This window comes from Theropithecus gelada, chromosome 4, assembly GCF_003255815.1.
Source record: "Theropithecus gelada isolate Dixy chromosome 4, Tgel_1.0, whole genome shotgun sequence".
Classification (NCBI taxonomy): domain Eukaryota; kingdom Metazoa; phylum Chordata; class Mammalia; order Primates; family Cercopithecidae; genus Theropithecus; species Theropithecus gelada.
In genome coordinates this window covers 120,598,196-120,620,357 of record NC_037671.1, presented here as the reverse complement: position 1 = coordinate 120,620,357, position 22,162 = coordinate 120,598,196, and the positions used below count along the sequence as shown (strand labels likewise).

The window sequence follows — 22,162 nt, the reverse complement described above, 5'->3', positions numbered from 1 at the left end:
TGCAAAAAGGCTGTGCATATCTCATTTTTTATCTTGTTAACACAAATAAAGGCTCCATTTATAGGCTCAATACATTTCAAACATACCTCTTTTGATTTAGCTCTTTAATGTTTAACAACAGCAAAAATCCCTGGAAGAATCTGCATCATAAGCTATTAACAATTTATAGTAAAATAATTTATAATATCACTCTTCGATGTCATTCTTTTCAAAAACAGGCAACACTTTTTGTAGAGGAAACTTCTTTGAGAGAACTACCACCGAAAATTTGACTTTATTTACCCCCTTAAAAAATACAGAGAAAGGGCCGGGCGCGGTGGCTCAAGCCTGTAATCCCAGCACTTTGGGAGGCCGAGACGGGCGGATCACGAGGTCAGGAGATCGAGACCATCCTGGCTAACACGGTGAAACCCCGTCTCTACTAAAAATTACAAAAAACTAGCCGGGCGAGGTGGTGGGTGCCTGTAGTCCCAGCTACTCGGGAGGCTGAGGCAGGAGAATGGCGTGAACCCGGGAGGCGGAGCTTGCAGTGAGCCGAGATCCGGCCACTGCACTCCAGCCTGGGTGACAGAGCAAGACTCCGTCTCAAAAAAAAAAAAAAAAAAAAAACAGAGAAAGGTGGAGAGAGTGCAAAAGTTTGCATATTTACTAAGCTACATCTTTTGTAGATCTGCCATGAGATCAAAGTTTCCTTTTTAAAACTCATTTATTTACATCCCGTTCTGTTGGCTACCAACAGCCATATCTACAACAAACATTTATCACATAACTGCAGGTAGATCAGCAGAGAAGCCAAATAATACATACTGCGCCATTCTCTGCTACCCAAAATCATGACAAAATTTGAAACATCAAAGTAACAGGAAAACGTGATTACATTTATTCATATGTTGTATGTCCTAGGATATATCAACTATATGGAGCATAAAGTTTGGAGAAAATATACTTTCACAGAGATAATGAAAAAAATAATAATTACCTCTTCCTCAAGTCGGCCATCACGCAAGGTAGGCGGTATCCCTGGGTGCTTGGCTATCAACAATTCCATTAAGTTATGGGTAGCATGAAGTCTCTACAAACACATCAAAGGCAATAATTATGACAGTCAATGAAGAAGACTCTGAAGAGAACCTAATATTAATATGGCACACAGAACAGTAACACCACATTAAGATCATATCACTGAATACTTTTCCTATAAAACAATCTGGGTACTACTACTTTGTTTTCTTTACTCAAGAGCAGGGTGTTAAGGTCTAGGACCTGCCTTTTGTAACCTTTATCCATGCAGAATATAAGATTTATATTTAATTCTTCCTCTCCCTCCACTTTTTCATACGTTCCTCTAAATATCCACTCTGGTACTTGTGAACATGTTAGTCAGTCCCAAGGTCAATATTCTGAATGGTAATGACATCTTACCTGGGACTCAAACCTAAACTTGCCAAAATTAATAAACCCATGCTCACTTCCTATTTAGCTACACAGCCTTGTTTATATGAGTCAATGACAGATCTAAGAAGTCAATGACAGATCCCAGGGAAGTGTTATAATTAATATATCCAAATCTCCCTAATGACCTCTAAAAATTATCATTAGATAGGTTTTATTGCTTAGTTCCTTTTCTTTTTAATGAAAACCATGTGAATATGTTGATATTCATATGCAAAAGTGATAAAACTGACCTACTCTTGGAAGTACAAGTACTCTGAGCTATTTTTAAATGTAGCTTATATAGACTTACCTTGTCAGGCTTGTGCCCAAAACGTCCCTGAATGGAATAGAATAGTAGTTGATTCTCAAATAGTGTACACACAAATCACCTAAAATGCTTATTGAGAAGACTGAATCCCAAGTTTCATCCAGTGATTATGACTGTTTGTTACCATTTATCCTCTTAAACGTTCAGAAAAATTATTTGTTAAAAAAACAAACAGAATACATATGACGAAACTGTTTAGTCTTTACTTACTTGAAGTGAATCAGTTTTGAGTTTTCCTTTGTGTTCCTCCGAGGAGCGCAACACTTCTCTGTACAATTCTGCTGCCAAGGCATACTCACCTAAAGAATTAAAATGTATTTAAAGTATGAGAGTCACATATTTAGCTCCCAATGTCATCTAGTTGTCCATTATTTAAGAATACTGTAAAAATAAAATGTAATGATTATACCTATTTTTTTAATAAAGAAATCTGACTTGGTATTAATATGATTGCCCAAGTTTTAAAAAAGGCTGAGTACAGTTCCTTTTTTAATTCCATGGAATATAATGTTCTTATATTACATTTGTAATGTTTTAAAATTATACTGAAATATGTTTATAATCAAACCTGTCTGTAATGTTTTGAGATTATGCTACTGGATAAACTTTTAATTTAGACAAAAACATTTCCTCTTGCTGAAGTTAAAGGGTGTCAATCACTAGTCATTATGATGTTTGAAATTAAGGAAAAACTTAAGGTAATTATAGATTTTTTATAAAAAAATTTAAGACACTCGACCAACCTATACATAATGATCAGAAAAATATACTATTCTTGGTAGCTATTATTGTTCTTGGTATTAGGCCAAATGATTTGCAATTAAAAACTTCATGTCAGAAACTTAGGGATCTCACCTCTACTTCTGGTCACACAAATCAGTTAGTCTGAGATGTACGCTGTTTTCTACTATTCATAATTAGCACCTCGTTCAAATAAAGCAATTCAAAAAGTATCGATTAAAGCACAGGCTGGCAAAGTATGGCCCACGGGTCATTTCTACCCTCTGCCTATCTGTTGGGCCCATCAGCTTAGAATGAATTTTACATTTTTAAATAGTTGAAAAAAATTTAAAAAAAAAAATTTCTTGACATGTGAAAATTAAATTTCAAGGTCCATAAATAGTTTTATTAGAACCCAGCTCTACTCATTTGTTTTTGTACTGCCTGTGGCTGCTGTTGTACTACAACAGTCAAGCTGATAGTTGCGCAGAGATCTTATGGCTTGCAATGCCTATGTATTATCTACTTCTTTATATAGAAAGTTTGATGATACCTCAATAAAATAAGAGATGAACATTTTTAATGGCTTGAATAATAGAATCTATCTTAATTGCTGCTTGGAAAATTCAAAACAGGTAAATTATAAATACTACCAAAGCAAAAATCTAATAGTGGCAAAACCATGCAATCAAATACCAAAAAAAGGTACACAGATGTTCTAGCTCTTATTTGCTGAGCAAGTTTTTTTCCTAAGTATCACATATACTTCTTTTTAAAAAAAACTTCAAGCTGGTTTGATGAATATCATGTAATTAGGACCATGTTCATAGTTACAATGAGATCTATATATATATATATATACATATGCAAACCTTTGTAAATTTTGAAGTCGTTTCTTTTTTTAGCTCATATGTAAGTTTATACACATATCTTAATTTTGGTAAAACATACATAAAATTTACCATCTCAGCCCTTTTTAAAGTGTGTAGTTCAGTGGCATTATGCATATTCAGTGTTGTGCAAAATACCTAATTTAAAAGAAATTTTTGGAACAATAGCTTTTATACTATTGCTTTACATCTAGTTCTATTAGTTAGCTAATACAAAGTTTTCTAAAACACACATTATCAAAGAACTGTAGTCAGCCAACTTCTATTCCCTTTAAATAAGCGAGATTATTTTCACAATAATAAAGTTACATTATAACGCAGGCATTAACATTCAGTTATCTTCACAGTGAGTTCTTTTTTAGTTAAGAGTCTTGATAAAAGCTTTTCAAATGACATTATGAATACTATCAGTATTTATACTATCATTTATAGAGAATAATTCATTTAACAATTTTCTCTTCATAATTACCATACCTTTTAAAGAAGGTATAGTGATTAGACTATAGTGTGAAGCAGCTGAATTTGACCTATTCACTATAATACCTGGTTTTTCATGTTTATTTTTAAAAAGACATGCTTTCTGAGGAAGACACAAAAATACCCATATTCAATGTTATAAAGGTTTAAGTCAAATTTGGAAATACCCATTCTTAGCCACTTGATGGCGCTAACATTTCTGAGTAAACTGTAGTGGATTTGATATTGTCAAGTTAATTTTCTCCAAAAATCATCTGCAGAAAACACAATGTTCAAAATTGGAATAATAAAATGTGTTTAATACCAGTCAAGGAGAATCTCAGAATATGAATTAATGTATCACATGTATTTATTTAGATATAAGCAAGTATTTTTAGAGTTTGAAATTAATTTTAGATTTCTTTGAGAAGTCAGACCTTCACTGTCTGATCTTCACATTAGAAGAATCTAATTTATGTAAGTTATATATGTAATGTTACTTTAAAAAATGAATATTGTTTAACACATCACTATGAAGTTAATAAAAACTAAAAGCAGCAAATCTATTACAATTAAGTAGAAAATTACAATTAGGCTGGGCGCGGTGGCTCAAGCCTGTAATCCTAGCACTTTGGGAGGCCGAGATGGGTGGATCATGACGTCAGGAGATCGAGACCATCCTGGCTAACATGGTGAAACTCCATCTCTACTAAAAAAAATACAAAAAACTAGCTGGGCGAGGTGGCAGGCGCCTGTAGTCCCAGCTACTTGGTAGGCTGAGGCAGGAGAATGGCGTAAACTGAGGAGGCGGAGCTTGCAGTGAGCTGAGATCCCGCCACAGAACTCCAGCCTGGGCGACAGAGCGAGACTTCGTCTCAAAAAAAAAAAAAAAAAAAAAAGTAAATTACAATTAAATTCAGAAGGAATATATCCTTTATTAATGGACTTTCTGGTGGGGGATTTCTCTTAATAATAAACAGTACACTGCTAGCTAAATTGAGGACTTTCTAGGGAATACCCTACAGGGGAGATTTGCCCACAAAGTTACATGTACTATATGTGAACAATTTAACAGGAATATATAATATGCCTTTTTCTATTAAATATTGATAACAGAATTTACATTGTGAGTAGGTTGAAAGTGGTAAGAATCCGAGGTAACCTTCATATTACCATAATCAATAACATCATTCTTCATCTCTATGTTTTTATAAAGTTTTCAATGTGCTTCGACATTTTGTATTAAGAACAATAGTTGAGGTAAGTAAAGCACCTGTATATTTTATTGACAAAGACACTGAAGTTCGGAAATTTTGACCAATATACACCATTTCACAGGGTTCCAACTGCAGCATATAAGAAGGCCCATCCTATTCAGTTCTTGTCTAGAGCTATTTCTACTAAGCTTCTGAGAATCCTTATAACTCTATCCAAGTATCTAGCACAATAAGAGATACAGAGATACTTGCCATTTCTGGTTCTATTATGCTAAAGAGCTAACAACTACAGACAGGCTTCTCAAAGAGGCTTAATATTTCCTTATATTCTACAAAAAGCAAACATTTCTTTGGGCAACTGATTTCTTTGTACTTCATTTGCTCTTGTTCTAAATTTCTTAAGGTAGCAGTTGAAGTCTCCAATATGAAACTTTTTTCTTTTCTAGTACATGTTTAATGCTATGAATTTCTTTTTAATAACTGATTTGCTATACCCCACAAATTTTGGTATTTCATTTTTATTCACTTCAAAGTATCTCCTACTTTTCCTTTTATTTTTTAACCCAAAGGTTTAGAAGTGTGTTTTAATTTCAAAGTATTTGGGGACTTTCCAATTATCCTTCTGTTATTGGCATCTACCACTCTGGCCACAGAATACACTCTGTAGGCATGAATCCTCTGAAATTTACTGCCTTGTTTTACAGACCAGAATATGCCATATCTGCATACACATTTAACATGTACTTGAAAACAATGTATATTCCTCTTTCGTTGGGTAGTCAATAAACACTGATTAGGTCAACTGGTTGACAGCAGTGTCTGAGATATGTACGCCCTCACTTATTTTTTACTTATTCTATACATAACTGAGAGAGGGATGTAGAAATCTCTGACATTACACACTTGTTTATTTCTCATTATAATTCTGTCAGTTTTTAGTATTTATTTTGAAACTCTTGTTTTAGATACATTTAGAATTTTTTTCTCTAGTGATAAAGTAACACCCTTTATCCTTGGTAATATTCTTTGCTCTGAAATCTACTTTAGAAGGTCCAGTGGTACAATCAGTTAGCAGGCAGTATTAGTAAGAAATCTATTTTACTTGACAGAAATATAGTGGCTTTATCTTTCTTTTGATTAGTGTTAACGTATCTTTTTTCATCCTCTTACATTTGCATCTTTAAATGTAAAGTGGGTTTCTTATAGAGAACACAATTGATGGTTATTGTTTTTAATCCAGTCTGACAATCCAGGCCTCTTAATTGGGCTATTCAGACCATTACAGTTTACGTGATCACTGATAAGCTTGTGTTTAAATCTACCATCTTGCTGTTTGTTTTCTAATCATCTCATTTGTTTTTTGAATCCTTTTTTACTTTTTGCTTTTTTTTTTGATTGAAGATTTATTTATTATTATTATTTATTTTTTTGAGATGGAGTCCCGCTCTGTAGCCCAGGCTGGGGTGCACTGGTGCAATCTCGGCTCACTGCAACCTCCACCTCCAGGGTTCAAGCGATTCTCCTGTCTCAGCCTCCCAAGTAACTGGGACTACAGGCTCATGCCACCATGCCCAGCTAATTTTTGTACTTTTAGTAGAGACGGGGTTTCACCATGTTGGCCAGGATAGTCTCTATCTCCTAAGCTCATGATCTGCCCGCCTTGGCTTCCCAAAGTGCTGGGATTATAGGCACGAACCACCGCGCCCGGCTGATTTTTTATTTTTTTACTTTTATCTATTCTTTTGGATTATTACCTCTAACTCCTTGTTGTATTTTGAAGTGGTGGCTGTGGGGTGCACATTCTTTGCCTTGTCACAGTCTACCTTCATATAATACCTCTTTATATACAGGATAATAATCTTACAATATTATACATCCATGTCTCCCCACAAAGACTTTGTATTATTGCTTTTGTACACTGTACATTTACATGATATAAAACCCACAATATATTTCTTCCTTTTTTTTTTTTTCTTTTTTCCTTTGGGGACTCTACACATTTATATCAGGTCATGTGAAGTAGTCCACAACCTCACTGATGCGTTTTTCAAAATTTTCAGTATTCTTCATTTGCTTTTCATGTTGGAGAGTTTCTATCGCTATTCTATACTTTGACTTTATTGATTTTTTTCTTAGGCGGTGTCTAATTTATTTATTAAGTCAATTTTCTATATTAGACATTGAAATTTTGATTTCCAGAAGTTTCAATGTTTTCAGTGTTTCTACTTAACACGTTTCATCTTAACTCTTGAACCTACGGAATACAGTTTTAATGTTTCTCATATTTATATGGAATGGAAAGGTGTATCCACATGGAGCTTATTAAAAGTGCCAGTTATATAACTTTGCTTCCAGCCAAGATAGAGTAACAGAGAATGGATTTACTCTCTTTCCTGTAAAAACTATAGTAACAGGCAAAATACGTGAAATGACAGTTTGTAAGATATTAGACCTAACGCAAAAAGAGTGATCCATGACAGATGGAGAAGTCACTAATATTCATCCATGTAGATATGTAAATATAAGATGCTCTTTCTAACCTGCTTTAATTTTGTGCATAATATATAACACTATAACTTTACACATATACATTTTGTGTCTGTGTGGGAGGGTGTGTGTGTACTTGTCACTCTCTGTAAGAATTTAAGGTCTGCAAGATCAGAGTTACTTTATTTACCATATCATCGTTACCTAGATGAGGTGTGGCACACAAATATTTGCTGAAAAAATGATCCTACAAACAATACTATTTTTAAATCAATGAACAATATCCCTTTAATGTGTCAAAATTTAACCATTTTTCTATTTCTAATTATTTTGACTAGTTGTTTACTATTATACTATTAAAGACTAAGATTAACAACTTAAATACAAATCTGTGTATCCTCATTTCCTCAAAAAAGAACTAAAAATGGAAATGTTTGGTTAAATCATATGTAACCTTCAAAGCTTTTTGAGACGTTCTATGAAACTGCTCTCTATTAAGTTGAACCTATTTAAACTATATTCAGTAGTGTGTGAGAGTATCTTTTTGGGAGGGATTTTGATTCTATAATTAACTTTACTCAGGAAGTGTTTGGAAGAATCAGAGATAACAAAGCAATCACCTTCTACCTTTAATAATATGAATGCCCGCTAAGCCATTGAGAGCACAAACTAGCTGTCGATGTGCTTCTTCACATTCAGTTCCACATTTCTTCTGCAGAGATGTCAGCAGCTCTTCCATTGTCATGGTGCTAAAAGAAAAGGTAGACTGTTGAAAACCAGAAAGAAAATCCCAAGTGTTACTCCAGTGGGAGTGTTATATCACAAATGATCAAGAGTATGAGACTCTTGCAGTTTTTGTGATATCTCTGGCATTTCTTTTTTGCTTCCATTTTTACCATTATTTTTTCCCATGTAAGTACCTTTATTTGATCACATCATTCTTTAAATTTTTCCCATTTCAGTAAAGGTAGAATGAAACTAGAAAAATCTTCCTCAAGAACAAAGTACAACATGATATATTTAAACATTACAAATATTAAAATGTAAGACTGACTCTGAATCCCAGCACTGCAACTTAATTAGAAAACCTCTGAGCCTGAATATTTTTTTAATTAGTAAAAAAATGAAGATCCTCAAAGGTTAAATGCCATTCCACTGAAAGGTTGTCTAACCTTAATCATTCACATATAAATTGTTTTTGGACTCTAACTGTACATAGTAATGTGTACATATACCTTTTGAAATTTACCATGTTCACTTCACAGTTTAGAAATCTGTAATTTTCATCATTTCCCTTATTTGTCTATAACCTGCTTAAAAGCAAAGACAAAATTGAATCCTCTTTCTATCTCTTATAGCCAAAGGCCAGTTCCTGAGTTGCAGTCTGATTCACAAAAACTTTCTGGGACAACAGAGTATTATGAACACAAATTTCTTAATGTTCTCAGAATGAATAATCAGAGAGATAGAAAACATTTAATGGTAATCTAATTCCTTGATGTGGGAACTATGAAATAAAGAGCAAAAGCCTTTCATATCTGGAGTACAGCCAAAACCCTAAATAACAAAATAATAATTTTTAAAAAACCTCAACAATAATCCTAATTTTAAAAGAAATGTTCAAGGCCAGGTGTGGTGGTTCACGCCTGTCATCCCAACAGTTTGGGAGGGTGAGACAGGAGGACTGCTTGGGGCCAGGTGTTCAGGATCAGCTCAGGCAACATAGCAAGGCCCTGTCTCTACAAAAACATAAAACAGGCCGGGCGTGGTGGCTCATGCCTGTAATCTCAGCACTTTGGGAGGCTGAGCGGGGTGGATTACCTGGAGGTCAGGAGTTCAAGACCAGCCTGACCAACATGATGAAACCCCACGTCTACTAAAATTACAAAATTAGCTGGGCATGGTGGCACATGTCTGTAATCCCTGCTACTTGCAAGGGTGGGGCAGGAGAATCGCTGGAACCCAGGACGCGGAGATTGCAGTGAGCTGAGATTGTGCCACTGCACTCTAGCCTGGGCAACAAAAGTGAAACTCCATCTCAAAAAATAAAATAAAATAAAATAATATAAAATAAAATAATTAGCTGGCTGTAGTAGTGTGTACTTGTAGCCTTAGCTACTTAGAGGCTGGGGCAGGAGGATCACTTGAGCCCAGGAATTTGAGGCTGTCACTGTGAGCTATGATCACATCACTGCACTCCAGCCTGGGAAAGAGAGTGAGACACTGTCTCAAAAAAAAAAAAAAAAAAACCAAACCCACTGCAAAAGAGAAAAGCTGAAAACCATGAAAATAATTTTGATATAATTCTCTGTTGCAAATGAGGTTCCACACCAAAGAAAACCCTCCACACCATTAAAAATAACTGACAACTCAGTTACACATCTCTGAATGAAACTATGGGCCAGAAATATTGTCTATTATGATATATCAACTGCAATATAAAAAAGTTGATAATAAAACCTTTTTTGGAGTGGCAAGAACTCCCCACGAACAGCCTGTGGGTGACAGCAGGCCTGTCTGAGCCTCAGCAATGGATACAGGATAGAGGTGACAGTCCTTCTGTCCAGGCTGCTGAGCTTCAGAGCCCAGTCAGAAATCTTCCTGAGTTTTACCACCGCATCCTGGCAGCACACCTCATGCTGACGGTGATAGAAATGCCTTTCCACTGGAGAAAAGTGGAGCCAGTGTATTTCTTCGGTTTGTGGTGGTATTTGGATCTGTAAAAAGGAGCAGAAAAAAAAAAAAAAGATGTCACCTAAAAATTTAACTTTCTATCCCAGTTCTTTCTTTTCTCTTATAGTACCTATATCAATAAAAACTTATTGTACTGACTTGGTCAATTACATCTTTCTTTGCAGACCTCCACAGTATCTTGGCAATAAAGCTGTAGAGATGCTGAGGATTCTTCTTGCAGTAAGGCCGATAGAGAAGTCGAACCCACCAGTGTTTGACACAGTAAGGTTCAATACCAAGAAAGACCACTAACCCAAAAAGATCTGAAAAGAAAAAAATAAGTACATTGAGAATAACTCTATTACTTCATTACTAGTTTGCAGAAGTGTTTCTACAGACATTACACGCACATAGAACTTTCCATGAATTAAAATACAGGCTGTATAGGCTCTTAAATCTGAAATTCAATTCCAATTCCATTTATATTTATTGAGCATCTATTCTGCCCTAGGTTTTGTGCTAGGTGCTAAAATAATGTTAGGTTTATAGAATCATTCATTATACAAAGCTTATACTTAATTCAAAAATCTGAAATTTCTATCAGAAGTTAAACCAAAAAACCACTCAACTGAATGTACTTGGTAAGACATACGTAAGAAATACCATGCTCTGAAACCAATAGACGCCAAGATTTGCTGGATTGGAAAAAAGAATTTCTAATCACACAGATGACATGAAGAATATCTTCTGATGCAATATTCCTCATATCCTTTATCTAATAATTCTCCTAGAAAAGAAGGCTAAGAGAGTAATAAAAATATAGATAAGATTTACTTACACAGTGATATTCATAGCAACAATATGTAGAAAAATGACTCAAATAAATAAATTATGGTAATCCCATAAAATAGAACTATTTTTCTTTTCTGATTCAGCATGCCTTGTATTTGTTAGCTTTAGAGCATGGGACTTCTTGTATATCTCTTTACTGGGCACACTCAATTTTATATTCTATTCCCCTCCACCCGCCCACTTAACATACCCTAAACAGTTTTCCATATATTTATCTGTAAGGAGTTAAGAAAAACTGCTTTGGATATGATGTTAAGTGGGGAAAAAAAAAGGAATATAAAATTGTGCAGGCAGAATAAGCTCAAATATATAAACATCTACATAGAAAAGATTCGATGTGGTTTTGTCTTCAAATGAAGACTATGAGTGTAATTTTGTTAATTCTTTTTTTTTTTTTTTTTTTTTTTTGAGACAAAGTCTTGCTGTTGCCCAGGCTGGACTGCAGTGGCACCATCTTAGCTCACTGCAGCCTCAACCTCCTGGGCTCAGTGATCCTACCTCAGCCTCCCGAGTAGCTGAGATCATAGGTGTGTGCCACCATGCCTGGCTACTTTTTTTTATTTTCTGTAGAGACAGGGTTTCCCTATGCTGCCCAGACTGATCTTGAACTCCTGGGCTCAAGTTATCCTCCCACCTCAGCCTCCCAAAGTGCTGGAATTACAGGTGTGAGCCACCATGTCCAGCTTGTAATTTTATTTATACTTTTATGTACAGTTCAAACTTTTCCACAATGGGCATATATTCTCTTCAGAAGCCATAAAATAATAATACAAATATCCTTCCCACACCTATAACACTTATTCTGAAGATGATCAACAAATCTTTAGATTGAATTAAGTTACCTTGATGGTTGCTGGGAGTTAGCAACATCTGAAAGAACCAATGCATCACTGCTATACAAAGGTTCACAGATGTATATTTTCAGCTCAAATCAATTCAATTGCTATATGCTACCTCTTCTTTGAGGTCCCAAAGCCATCTCAAACTCAACTTGCTGAAATCTCAAATTCATAATATTTTTGCACACGTGCTTCTTTTTTTTCTTTTTGAGAAAGAGTCTTGCTCTGTCGCCCAGGCTGGAGGGCAATGGTGCAATCTCGACTCCACTGCAACTTCCACCTCCCAGGTTCAAGGGATTCTCCTGCCTCAGTCTCCCGACTAGCTGGGATTATAGGCGCCCACCACCACGTCCAGCTAATTTTTATACTTTTAGTAGAGATGAGGCTTCCCCATGTTGGTCTCGAACTCCTGATCTCAGATGATCCACCCGTCTCAGCCTCCCAAAGTGCTGGGATTACAAGTGTGAGCCTCCGCGCCTGGCCCATGTTTCTTTTCTGGTAGTATTCACTGGGGAAACCAGTCACCATTCACGGATTTATGTAAGTCAGAAATCTTGGTATCTCCTGATCTGTCCCTGGAGGCTTGTTAATTTTGCCTTATCCACTTTTTTCTGTACCTTTAGGACAAACCTAGTCCAAATTAAGTGTCAGCACCACTTGCCTAGATTACTTCTTATAGACAATCAATTGATATCCTAACACCCACTCTTACCCTCTTCTAAACCACTCTCCACACTGCGACTTGAGTGATCTTTTGAAATACAAATGTAACCACAAAATGACCCCCAACCACTGTGTTTAAATTGTTTCAATAGCTCCTACTACTTTTAAGAAAAAAAACAAAATTCTTTAACATGGGGAATAACATCCTCCATGGATGGTCCCATCTCTACTCACCTAGTCTCTCCATCCACCATCATCTCCCTAGCTCTTTATGCTCTAGCCACACTATTTCTGCCACATGATCCATTTACATCAATATTTTCTGTTTTCGCTACAATAGAGGATTTTTCTTTCCTCTTTACCTGGCCCATGTTAATGTTTCAGATCACAGCTCAGTTGTCAGTTCCTTCTGCATCCCAATTGTATGATGTTACAGAATAAGATTTTTTTTAATGAAACCTGTTATAGTTAGAATTTTCCATTTTTTTCATTTGTGAAAGTTATCTCAATTGCAATTTTGATATTGATCTAAGTATTTAAGAAATATTTTAAGAAATATATGTTCTCCTCTAAGCTGTAAGCTCAATAGATCAGGGATTGTATGTACTTTTGCTTATCATCTGTTATGGTTTGAATATATCCCCCAAAAGTTCATGTGTTAGAAGCTTAAACTTCAATGAACAATGTTAGGCGGTGGGGCCTAATAATATGTGACTCGTTCATGAGGGTGGAACCCTCATGAGGGGATTAATGTCATTATTGCGGGATTGGGTTAGTTATCTCAAGGGTTGGTTGTCACAAAGTAAGTCCAGCCCCTGATGCTTTTCTCTATCTTATGTACTCCCTTCCACCTTCCACCATGGGATGATCCTCGCCAGTTGCCAGTGTCATGCTCTTAGATGTCCCAGCCTCTAGAATTGTGAGTTAAATAGACTTATCTTTTTTGTAGTTATCCAGTCTGTGGTTTCCTAACAGCAAAAATCTGACTAAGATTCTATCCTACCTCACAAAGAAATAAATGAAACACATAAATAATAATAAATGAAATAATAAATGCATCACAAAGCATTTGTTATTTTAAAGTCAACACTTTCAAAACACTAAAATACATAAACGACTACATAAATGGAAAAAAAAACAACAACAAAAGCAGAAGTAGAAGCAACTATCATTCACTGAATATTTAATATTTGTTAGGTACTGTGCTAAATCCTTTGTATACTTCATCATAATTCACCTTTAAAACACCTTATTTTACAGATAAGAAAAATAAGGACTTAAATGTTTAAGGAATTTGTTTATGGACAAACAACTAATAAGTCAGGATGTAAACCCTGGTTTTTATATTTCCCAAAGCCAATGATTTCTATATACAAATGAATACATTATGTAGACACACAGTGTAGGGGATGGAAAGTGTTAGGAAGCGTTCTTCCATATTTGACATTCCAAGTAGATGACATTATTTCAGTCTGGCAATTTCTGAAGACATTTCTGGGTGTCAGAATTGTAGGAGTGCTACCAGCATCTAGTGGGTAGAAGCTAAACATCCTAAAACATCAGGACAGTTCCCCAAGAAGAATTATCTGGCCCCAAATGTCAATATGGCCAATGTTGAGAAACCCTAGTTTAGCACAAAAAGAAAAGAAATGAGACTTCCATGTCCAAATACAACATGGTAAGTCATGAGTAGGCTAACATTCCTAGTGTGACAACTAGAAAAAAACCATTTAATTGCAAGAATCATAAAGATACCAGAGAGATATGGAGGCAAGGGGGAAAGACAAATTTCTAGAAAGTCTGGAAAAGCTCTTTTGGAGCTGACATGGAACATGAGGAAACTTGCCTTATTGTGCAAATATATTCATGGCTACACATACATGTCAAAACTTTTCAAATGTGGTATTTTAAATATTTAGTTATATTCTATGTCATTCATACCTCAATGAAGTTCAAAGATATAAATAAAATAAAGCTGTTTTTTAAAAAATTACTCAAGAATTTGTTGAACGGTGACAGGTGCTCAAAACACTTGCCAACATCTTATATCTCCAAAAAAACCTACCCAGGAACTAAGAAATTATTGCTCATATTATCTCAATATTAAAATGAGAAAGAGTAACTCTGATAATCATATACTCTTTTCTATATCCTCTCAGCTAACTTTTGAGCTGAGTAAGATCTTAGACCTTATTAATGCCTATTTATAATTTCGACAGTTTCCAAACATGAAAGGAGACCACTAAATGTGGTCCTTTACTGAACCTGATATGATTCTATAAATATGTATCTAAACGTAACATTTAAGTTATGCACATATTTAAATATATACTAGAAAATATTACTAGAAAACTTTTTCCTCCTAAAAATAATCATTGGAAAATACTGCTTTTAAAGGTCAAAGTAACAGATGCTGAGATTTCTGTTTTAGCGGAGTAAGTCATGCTGCTGAACACAAACATACGAAAACTTGGGTTTTCAGAAAGATAAGTTTTGAAGATGAGTATTTATTACAGAACTCCAAGTATGTTTAAATTTTGTAATTTAACTACACTTTAATAACAGCTTTTAGGGAAATACATAAAACAAGATTTAGTTAAACTTTTCATTTTAGATATTCACAACTTGAATAAAGGTTTTAGAAATACAGTGTCTGTTCTACAGAAAAAGTGATATTGAATAAGATTAACGTAGAAGGATAATTTCAATGTATGTATGGAGAGGAGGAAAAAACTAGACACAATCTAAATGTTCAAGAAAAGGAATGGTACAAGGAATAATGGTATATACATATAGTGTGACATTATAAGGCTATTAACAACTTCTATAATTACTAAAATTATGGCCCTAGTATTCATGGGTTCACACAATAAAAACTAGTCTCCATTTTCATAGACACAGTCAATTGAAATTAACTCCCTTTCTCTCTTTTTCTGCCTCTCCTCCTCCCTGCCTCTACCCTTTGTTTCTTTTTGGGTGTTTCTTTTTGGGTTAGTGTTTCTTTTTGGGTTAGATTCTTTCTGTTTTCTACTTATGACTTTGGAACTCTGATTTTGAATCAGACATATCTATGCTGTTTAGGCAGGTTCAATAATTGTTCAACTTAAGGTAATGAGACCTCTTAATATATATCTGTCCTCATATACATAAACAGAAAAATCATCTGAGTCCCATTTAAAAAGATAAATGCTTAAAACTATTAGGAGTCAACTATAAAGACATGAATCATCACGTCAATAAGGACTTCAGCAAAGGTTAAACGTAACAATACTTTTCTCTCTAAAAAATGAAGCTTTCCAAATGCATGCAATATATCAGGAAAACATACATTACCCTCTAATCCTCTCTGTACTGGAGTGCCACTGATACACCACCGATTAATCCCGCTCAAACGCTGGGCCATTTCTGCAGCCTGATGAGAGAGAAAAATGAAATAAAAACAAAATCCAGAAAACCAGAGAAAGAACACAGAAGTCAGTCATACTCATGAAAAACAGCCCATTAAAAGCTACACTTCCGGTGAGATGTACCTGCTTTTATTTAACAGTTATCATACTTAATGTTGAATGTCATATTCAATGGACCATCTTCCAGTACAGTGGTTCTCATTAATGGGAAGCTGCCACACAGTCCCCTAAAACAGAGGGGTAGTTCAAATACATACAGAATGAAAAAGCCCCCTGAATAACTGATCCATCTCCTACATCACTCTATCCTCCAGATACACTAATAGATATGATTCATATATTCAGTTCAGGTTATAGACTGGCCAAAGACAAAAGAAAAAAGACATATGACATTCAAAGGCTGAATTAAAATTCTGTCTCTAAAGTAGTATTTTCTGCTACCATTTGGCCTCTGATTTAAAAGACTGTCAAAGTCAACTCTGGTTCAAAGCTATCTGAGGCTACATGATGAGCTCCCAGTTAGCAGAAATGCTTATAGAAGTTCCTAAACACAGTTTACTTTGATTTGCATCACATATAAATTGACATCTTACTGAGAAATATATATTTCACATAGAGCAAAGATTCACAGAGTACAAAATTAATTTCAAAGGGTTATGTAGTTCAAAGCACAAGAGAAAAGCACCAGTAGTGTTTAATAACAAACTTTTGACCAATATCAGTACTACAGGTTAACTGTGCTTAAACTATTAAACTACTCAAGTTCCCCTAATTCCATTTACCACTTCTTCCCCAGCCCTCAAAAGATTTTGCAGAAACTCTCACTTTTACTGCGGGACATTCAACCATCTGAGCTTCATCAAGGCAGATCCTCCACCACTCCACAGCTACTAGGGGGCTCGGGATAGCCATATAGCGCTTCTGGTTCCGTAGTCGACGCCCATCCTCACTATTGCTATGTGGGATATCGACATAATTTAATTCTGAACGAAGTACATCATAGGTGATGATAACTATATCCTGTTCTGCCAAAAAATGAGGTTGTAAAAAGCCATCTTTCTTCACTCCTTGATATACCTAGGAAATAATACAGGCAGTTACTGCAAAAAGGCTCACTAAAGGCAATGAAATATTCACTCATTTATACCTTTACTAAGTCCTCTCTATTTTCTTAGGAGCATTCATGCTATGAGACAGATCCCATATCTGTTTAGAGAAAGACATGTTCCAGTGTGGTAGATGAATTACATAATTGATGTGCAACAAACTGTAATAAATGTAAACATGACAGCATCACAGTGGAAAGACCAATTCTGTAGCGGAGAAGGTGAAATCACAGAGGAGTTAAAACCTGAGGTATATCTTAAAGGTTCTCATAGGTGGCAAAAAAAGAAAAGGCTATATGTAGGTAAGAGGATGGAATCAATAGCATATGTGAAAGCACAATGGTATGAAATGTAGAAAAATAAGAGCTATTATTTATGAAACGTCTTTTATATTTCAGATACTGTGCTAAACATTATCTCCAAACTTCAACAATAACTCTGTTGGTAGTTAACATTCCTATCCCACACATAAGAAAAATAAAGTGATTTGCTCAAAACTGATGGAACTAAGACTCAAAGCTTTGCCTACCCACACAGAACAGAGCTTCTTAACAGCAAAAATTGTTTTACTTATTACTGTATTCTCCATGCCTATGTAGAGTGGATGAAATATAAAAACCTTCAGTAACATTTGCATGGAAAGAAGGAAGAATGAAATTAGTGATGGGTTATTAATATTAGGAAACAATAATATTACTATGTGCCCAGTACTTGATGAAATCATATAATCTTCACATATGACTGGATACTATTTTTAAAACTCAGCACAGTTCCTGGCACATAAGAAGTGGTCAATAAAGATTTGCTGTATAAGTAAATTCTTATTTTACAGCTGAGGTAACTGAAGTTTAGAGGATGATTCTGGAGCTAAGAGATGGCAGGTCAGATAAGTAGCTCCTATACCACAGTGCTGCCTTTAGATTGCATTTCTCTCTGAAGACTATAAATGCTTATACCAAGATTTTTTCATTTACATACTCAAGAATTTTTAAAAAGTGTTCACATCTTTATATTCAGAATGCTTACACTGCTGAAATTCTGATGTTAGAAAAGAATAACACTGTACTGTTCTAGTTCTTAGTCTCAATTTTTTTCTTTAAGCTTTAACATTACTATTAAATCATTCAGTTAGTTTTGAGGATAAACAACAAAGAAACAAAGATTCGGAAACTATCATGAACAAGAAAAACTTCACATCTTCCTCTCCTTCTAGTCCAAGTGGCCTTACCAAGACTCGAAGAGATGATGACCTCACATGCCTGTTGATCTCATCCACCCACTGGTGACAGATGGAACTTGGAGAGATGATCAGAGTTGCTCTTGTTGACACTGGCTCCATTGCAACAAGGCAGTGGGGGCAATAAAAAGGCTTGATCTTCAGATTTTTCTCATCATAATTCACGCACTTTGCATGCTGCCACAGGTGACACTTCAGGCACTGAACACGAGGCTTACGATCTATCTGATCAAGTTCACCACATATGCACTCAAAGCGATAATCAGAGGTGTTAAAGGGACTCATGGTATTAGAAGGTGGCACATCACTAACATCAGGATTTAGAGATTCAGCACAGTCCTCTGTTTCATTTTCTTGGCTGAATTCAGAGATACATGTACTTTTAGACATAGCAACATCAGTTATTCCAGAGTTGCTAGTAGCTGGACAGAGACCTTGTGAATGGGGATTGATAAATGGTTGACTTTTTCCCTTTTTTGTGGATGGAACAGGCTTTTTCCTCAATTTACTACGATTTCTCCTGGCCTTATAATAATAATAGTAAGGATCGTCATCATCATCAGAGGTGTTTGATGGCAAGTATTCAGAATCTGTGTCCTTGTTCCCTGATTTTCTAGATTCTTTCTGAATTTTCCTTGGACTCCCTACTGCCTATGAAAAAAATATTTAATTAATTGATTTCAACATAGTTGCACTTCTGAAATTAAACTCCTGACTTTATGTAAGTACTTCATATAAAAATCTAGCAGCCAGTCTTTGCTACCCTTTTCCCTGAGGAGAATCACTCCTGATAAGTGGCTTCCAATCTGCCCTCTGTAAGGACCCTCACTTTATCGCAAAAGAAAAGGAAGGCTCTACAAGTATAAGATTTGAAGAGACGAAAAATTAGGAAGATAAAGGAAGCTACCGATATTTTGTTATTAACATACTATGATTTAGTCTGCCTGAATCAATACAAGACTAGTACTTTCAAGTACATAAATACACAAATTGGGGCAACTACAAAAATACCAAGTACTAACATATTGCATCCAAAGAAAGTAAAAGATAATCCACTGATTACTGCAATTAGCAATTTGATTCCTTCTTTCCTTCCCTTTTCTACATGTGTCCTCTCTTATAATTACTTATTAAATGCCAATTCTGTGCCAGTAGTTGTGTTAGATGCTAGGGACACAAATATGAACAATATTTGGCCCCTGGTCTCAAAGGGGTCTACTGGAAAAGTGAGAACAGTAAAAAGTAAAATGATGCTATAGGAATACCTAAGAGGGTTGTACAACATAGTGGGAGTATGATAGGCAGGTAGGTAACAGGGACGGCTTCCTCCAAGTGATATGAGGGCTGAGGTCGAACAGGGGAGTTAAGACACAACATGTATTCAATGGGAAATTTTCTTGTTTTGGTGGTAGCAGGATTACCAAAAGCACAGTTGATTGCTGTCTTCAATGCTACCCAAGGACAATACCAGACTTTCTACTCCAGGAAATAATTTTTTTGTCTTTTTCTTGGTGGCCAAGCTGCTAGTTCCACATTTTGAGTTGTTGTCTTTAGTCTTTATTTATGATTGCAAATATTTTAACTATTTTCCTAAAAGCAAACTGAAATTACTGGCCCAACAGAAGCAGTTTTCTAACAAAATGCAGAAATTTTATAAGATAATAATATAAAGAAAATAAGAATTTAGTAGTTCCAGACCTGCCTGGGCAACACAGTGAGAACCCCATCTCTACAAAAAATAAGAAAAATTAACCAGGCATGGTAGCATGAGCCTGTACTAATAATTACTTGGGAGGCTAAGGCAAGATGATAGCTTGGCACAGGAGTTCAAGGCTGCAGTTAGCTATGACCACTGCATTCTAGCCAGGGCAATAGACAGATGCCTTGTCTCTTAAAAAAAATACTAAAAATAAATAATACAGAAGATGCTTTAGACTCTATAATACGCTTAGCCAACTAATTTTATAATTCATTCAATAAATATCTGAGTATTTGTTATGTGCCAAGCATTATCCTCTGGGTTTAATGATAGCCAAAATAAAGTTACTCTCATGGCGTTTATATCCACAAAGTAGAAAATAAAAGTTACAGATATAAGTACTCTTCCTATTTTGTTTTTTATCTTCAGATTGTAAGAGTTTCAGTGTCAAGGTAGGATCTGTCAATGTACTCGGTAAGGTATCACATACATGTACTTAATATGCAGCTTAACTTAAGCTCTGTTACCTGCTTTTTTGTTTTATCACATATATCTTCCTCCTTGTAATTCTTTCCTAATGTAAAAGTCCCAGAAAAACCATGGCCTTTGATCTGTTTCACGAGACCTTCAAAAATTAAACATTTCAGCATCCGTTTCAAAAGACTCCTGTTCCGTTGAACATCGTATCTATATATAGAACTGACATACTTATAGATGGAAAGGATGGACACTCCTTTTTTTCCATTCATTTCCTTCACAGCTGTCAGGATCATCACACGTGTAGCTAAATGTAAAAGGATATGCTAATTCAGTGAAAATAATTAAAATGAAAAGAAAGTAAAACTTGGTTAATCTTAATCTGTGTGAGGACTGAGTTAAGAAAAAAATAAATCAAAGATTTATTACAACATAGTGTCATTTTGAAAAAATATGTAATAAAAATGTATCTCAGCATATTAAGAAACAAATTAGTGTAATACAAATAATTGAAGGAAGAATTACTCTTATTGAATTGTTAATGTTATAAAACAACAATCATTCAGAATTATAAAAGAAAACTCTCACAATTATTTAAGTATACGCTATGATTAGTATATGAAACGTTCATTTCCTAAAAGATAAATAAAGCCTGGTTTAAACTGCAAGCTAAAGAGATTTAAATACAACAGATTGAGCAAGAACTACCTGGGCCAAGTCAAACAAAAGAATACATCTTTACTTTTGTTAAGATATTATGACTTGTAATTGAATTCATTTATGAAAAGCATACATAACTGTAAAAACAATTATTTATAACAATTACAAGATATCTCTAAGGATTGCAAGAACTTTAGCAAAGATCACTACAAAAAGGTATTTCCTTTAAGAGATGTCATACTTACGAGGGCATTGAACTTTTTCTTTTGGTTCAAATTCGATATTCTGGATTTCTGTCTCTTTCAGTTTTCCTCCAAAATAATGTGACGGAATAAAGTAATTCACCACTTTTCCCTGACACAAACAACAGTCAGTAGTTACACAGTGTTTTGCTCTCAGTATTCTGAATTGTTTATTGAAATTAACTTTCCTTCTTTATGGAAATGCAAAACAGTTGTAAAAAACTTGCAAGAGAAAGGGCCAAATAGCTGTAGATACATACATTGTTTTATTTCTGAGTTTACAGCTAGCTATCACTTAAAAAAAATGTGCATATTATCTTAAATTACCTAAATGTTATGTGTGGAACCTCCAAAATTAACTTTTTTTTTTTGAGACGGCGTCTCGCTCTGTCACCCAGGCTGGAGTGCAGTGGCGTGATCTCGGCTCACTGCAAGCTCCGCCTCCCAGGTTCACGCCATTCTCCTGCCTCAGCCTCCTGAGTAGCTGGAACTACCGGCACCCGCCACCACGCCTGGCTAATTTTTTGTATTTTTAGTAGTAGAGACGGGGTTTCACCATGTTAGCCAGGATGGTCTCGATCTCCTGACCTCGTGATTCGCCTGCCTCAGCCTCCCAAAGTGCTGGGAATTACAGGCGTGAGCCACCGTGCCCGGCCTGAAATTAACTTTTAAAGGTATATTTAAATATAAAATTAACCCATTGAATTTATAATAATATGAAAATAACTTGGAATTAAAGGAGTAATGAGTAGGACATCTCAGAGGGAAGTTACTG

The 22,162-nt window shown here is 35.2% G+C and overlaps 1 protein-coding gene across 1 annotated transcript in view; it reads right to left on the bottom strand.

The window, feature by feature from the left end:
- SHPRH (SNF2 histone linker PHD RING helicase) overlaps positions 1-22,162 on the bottom strand; it is an 84,051-nt gene that overhangs the window by 44,494 nt on the left and 17,395 nt on the right. Inside the window, exons 7-16 of the mRNA XM_025383841.1 lie at positions 21,391-21,499; positions 20,536-20,792; positions 18,301-18,960; positions 16,792-17,043; positions 15,893-15,971; positions 10,365-10,528; positions 9,993-10,249; positions 8,160-8,281; positions 1,973-2,061; positions 980-1,072 (exon numbers count right to left, since the gene is read on the bottom strand). Of these exons, the coding sequence (XP_025239626.1) occupies positions 980-1,072; positions 1,973-2,061; positions 8,160-8,281; positions 9,993-10,249; positions 10,365-10,528; positions 15,893-15,971; positions 16,792-17,043; positions 18,301-18,960; positions 20,536-20,792; positions 21,391-21,499 (2,082 nt within the window). The remainder of the gene's footprint in view (positions 1-979; positions 1,073-1,972; positions 2,062-8,159; positions 8,282-9,992; positions 10,250-10,364; positions 10,529-15,892; positions 15,972-16,791; positions 17,044-18,300; positions 18,961-20,535; positions 20,793-21,390; positions 21,500-22,162) is intronic.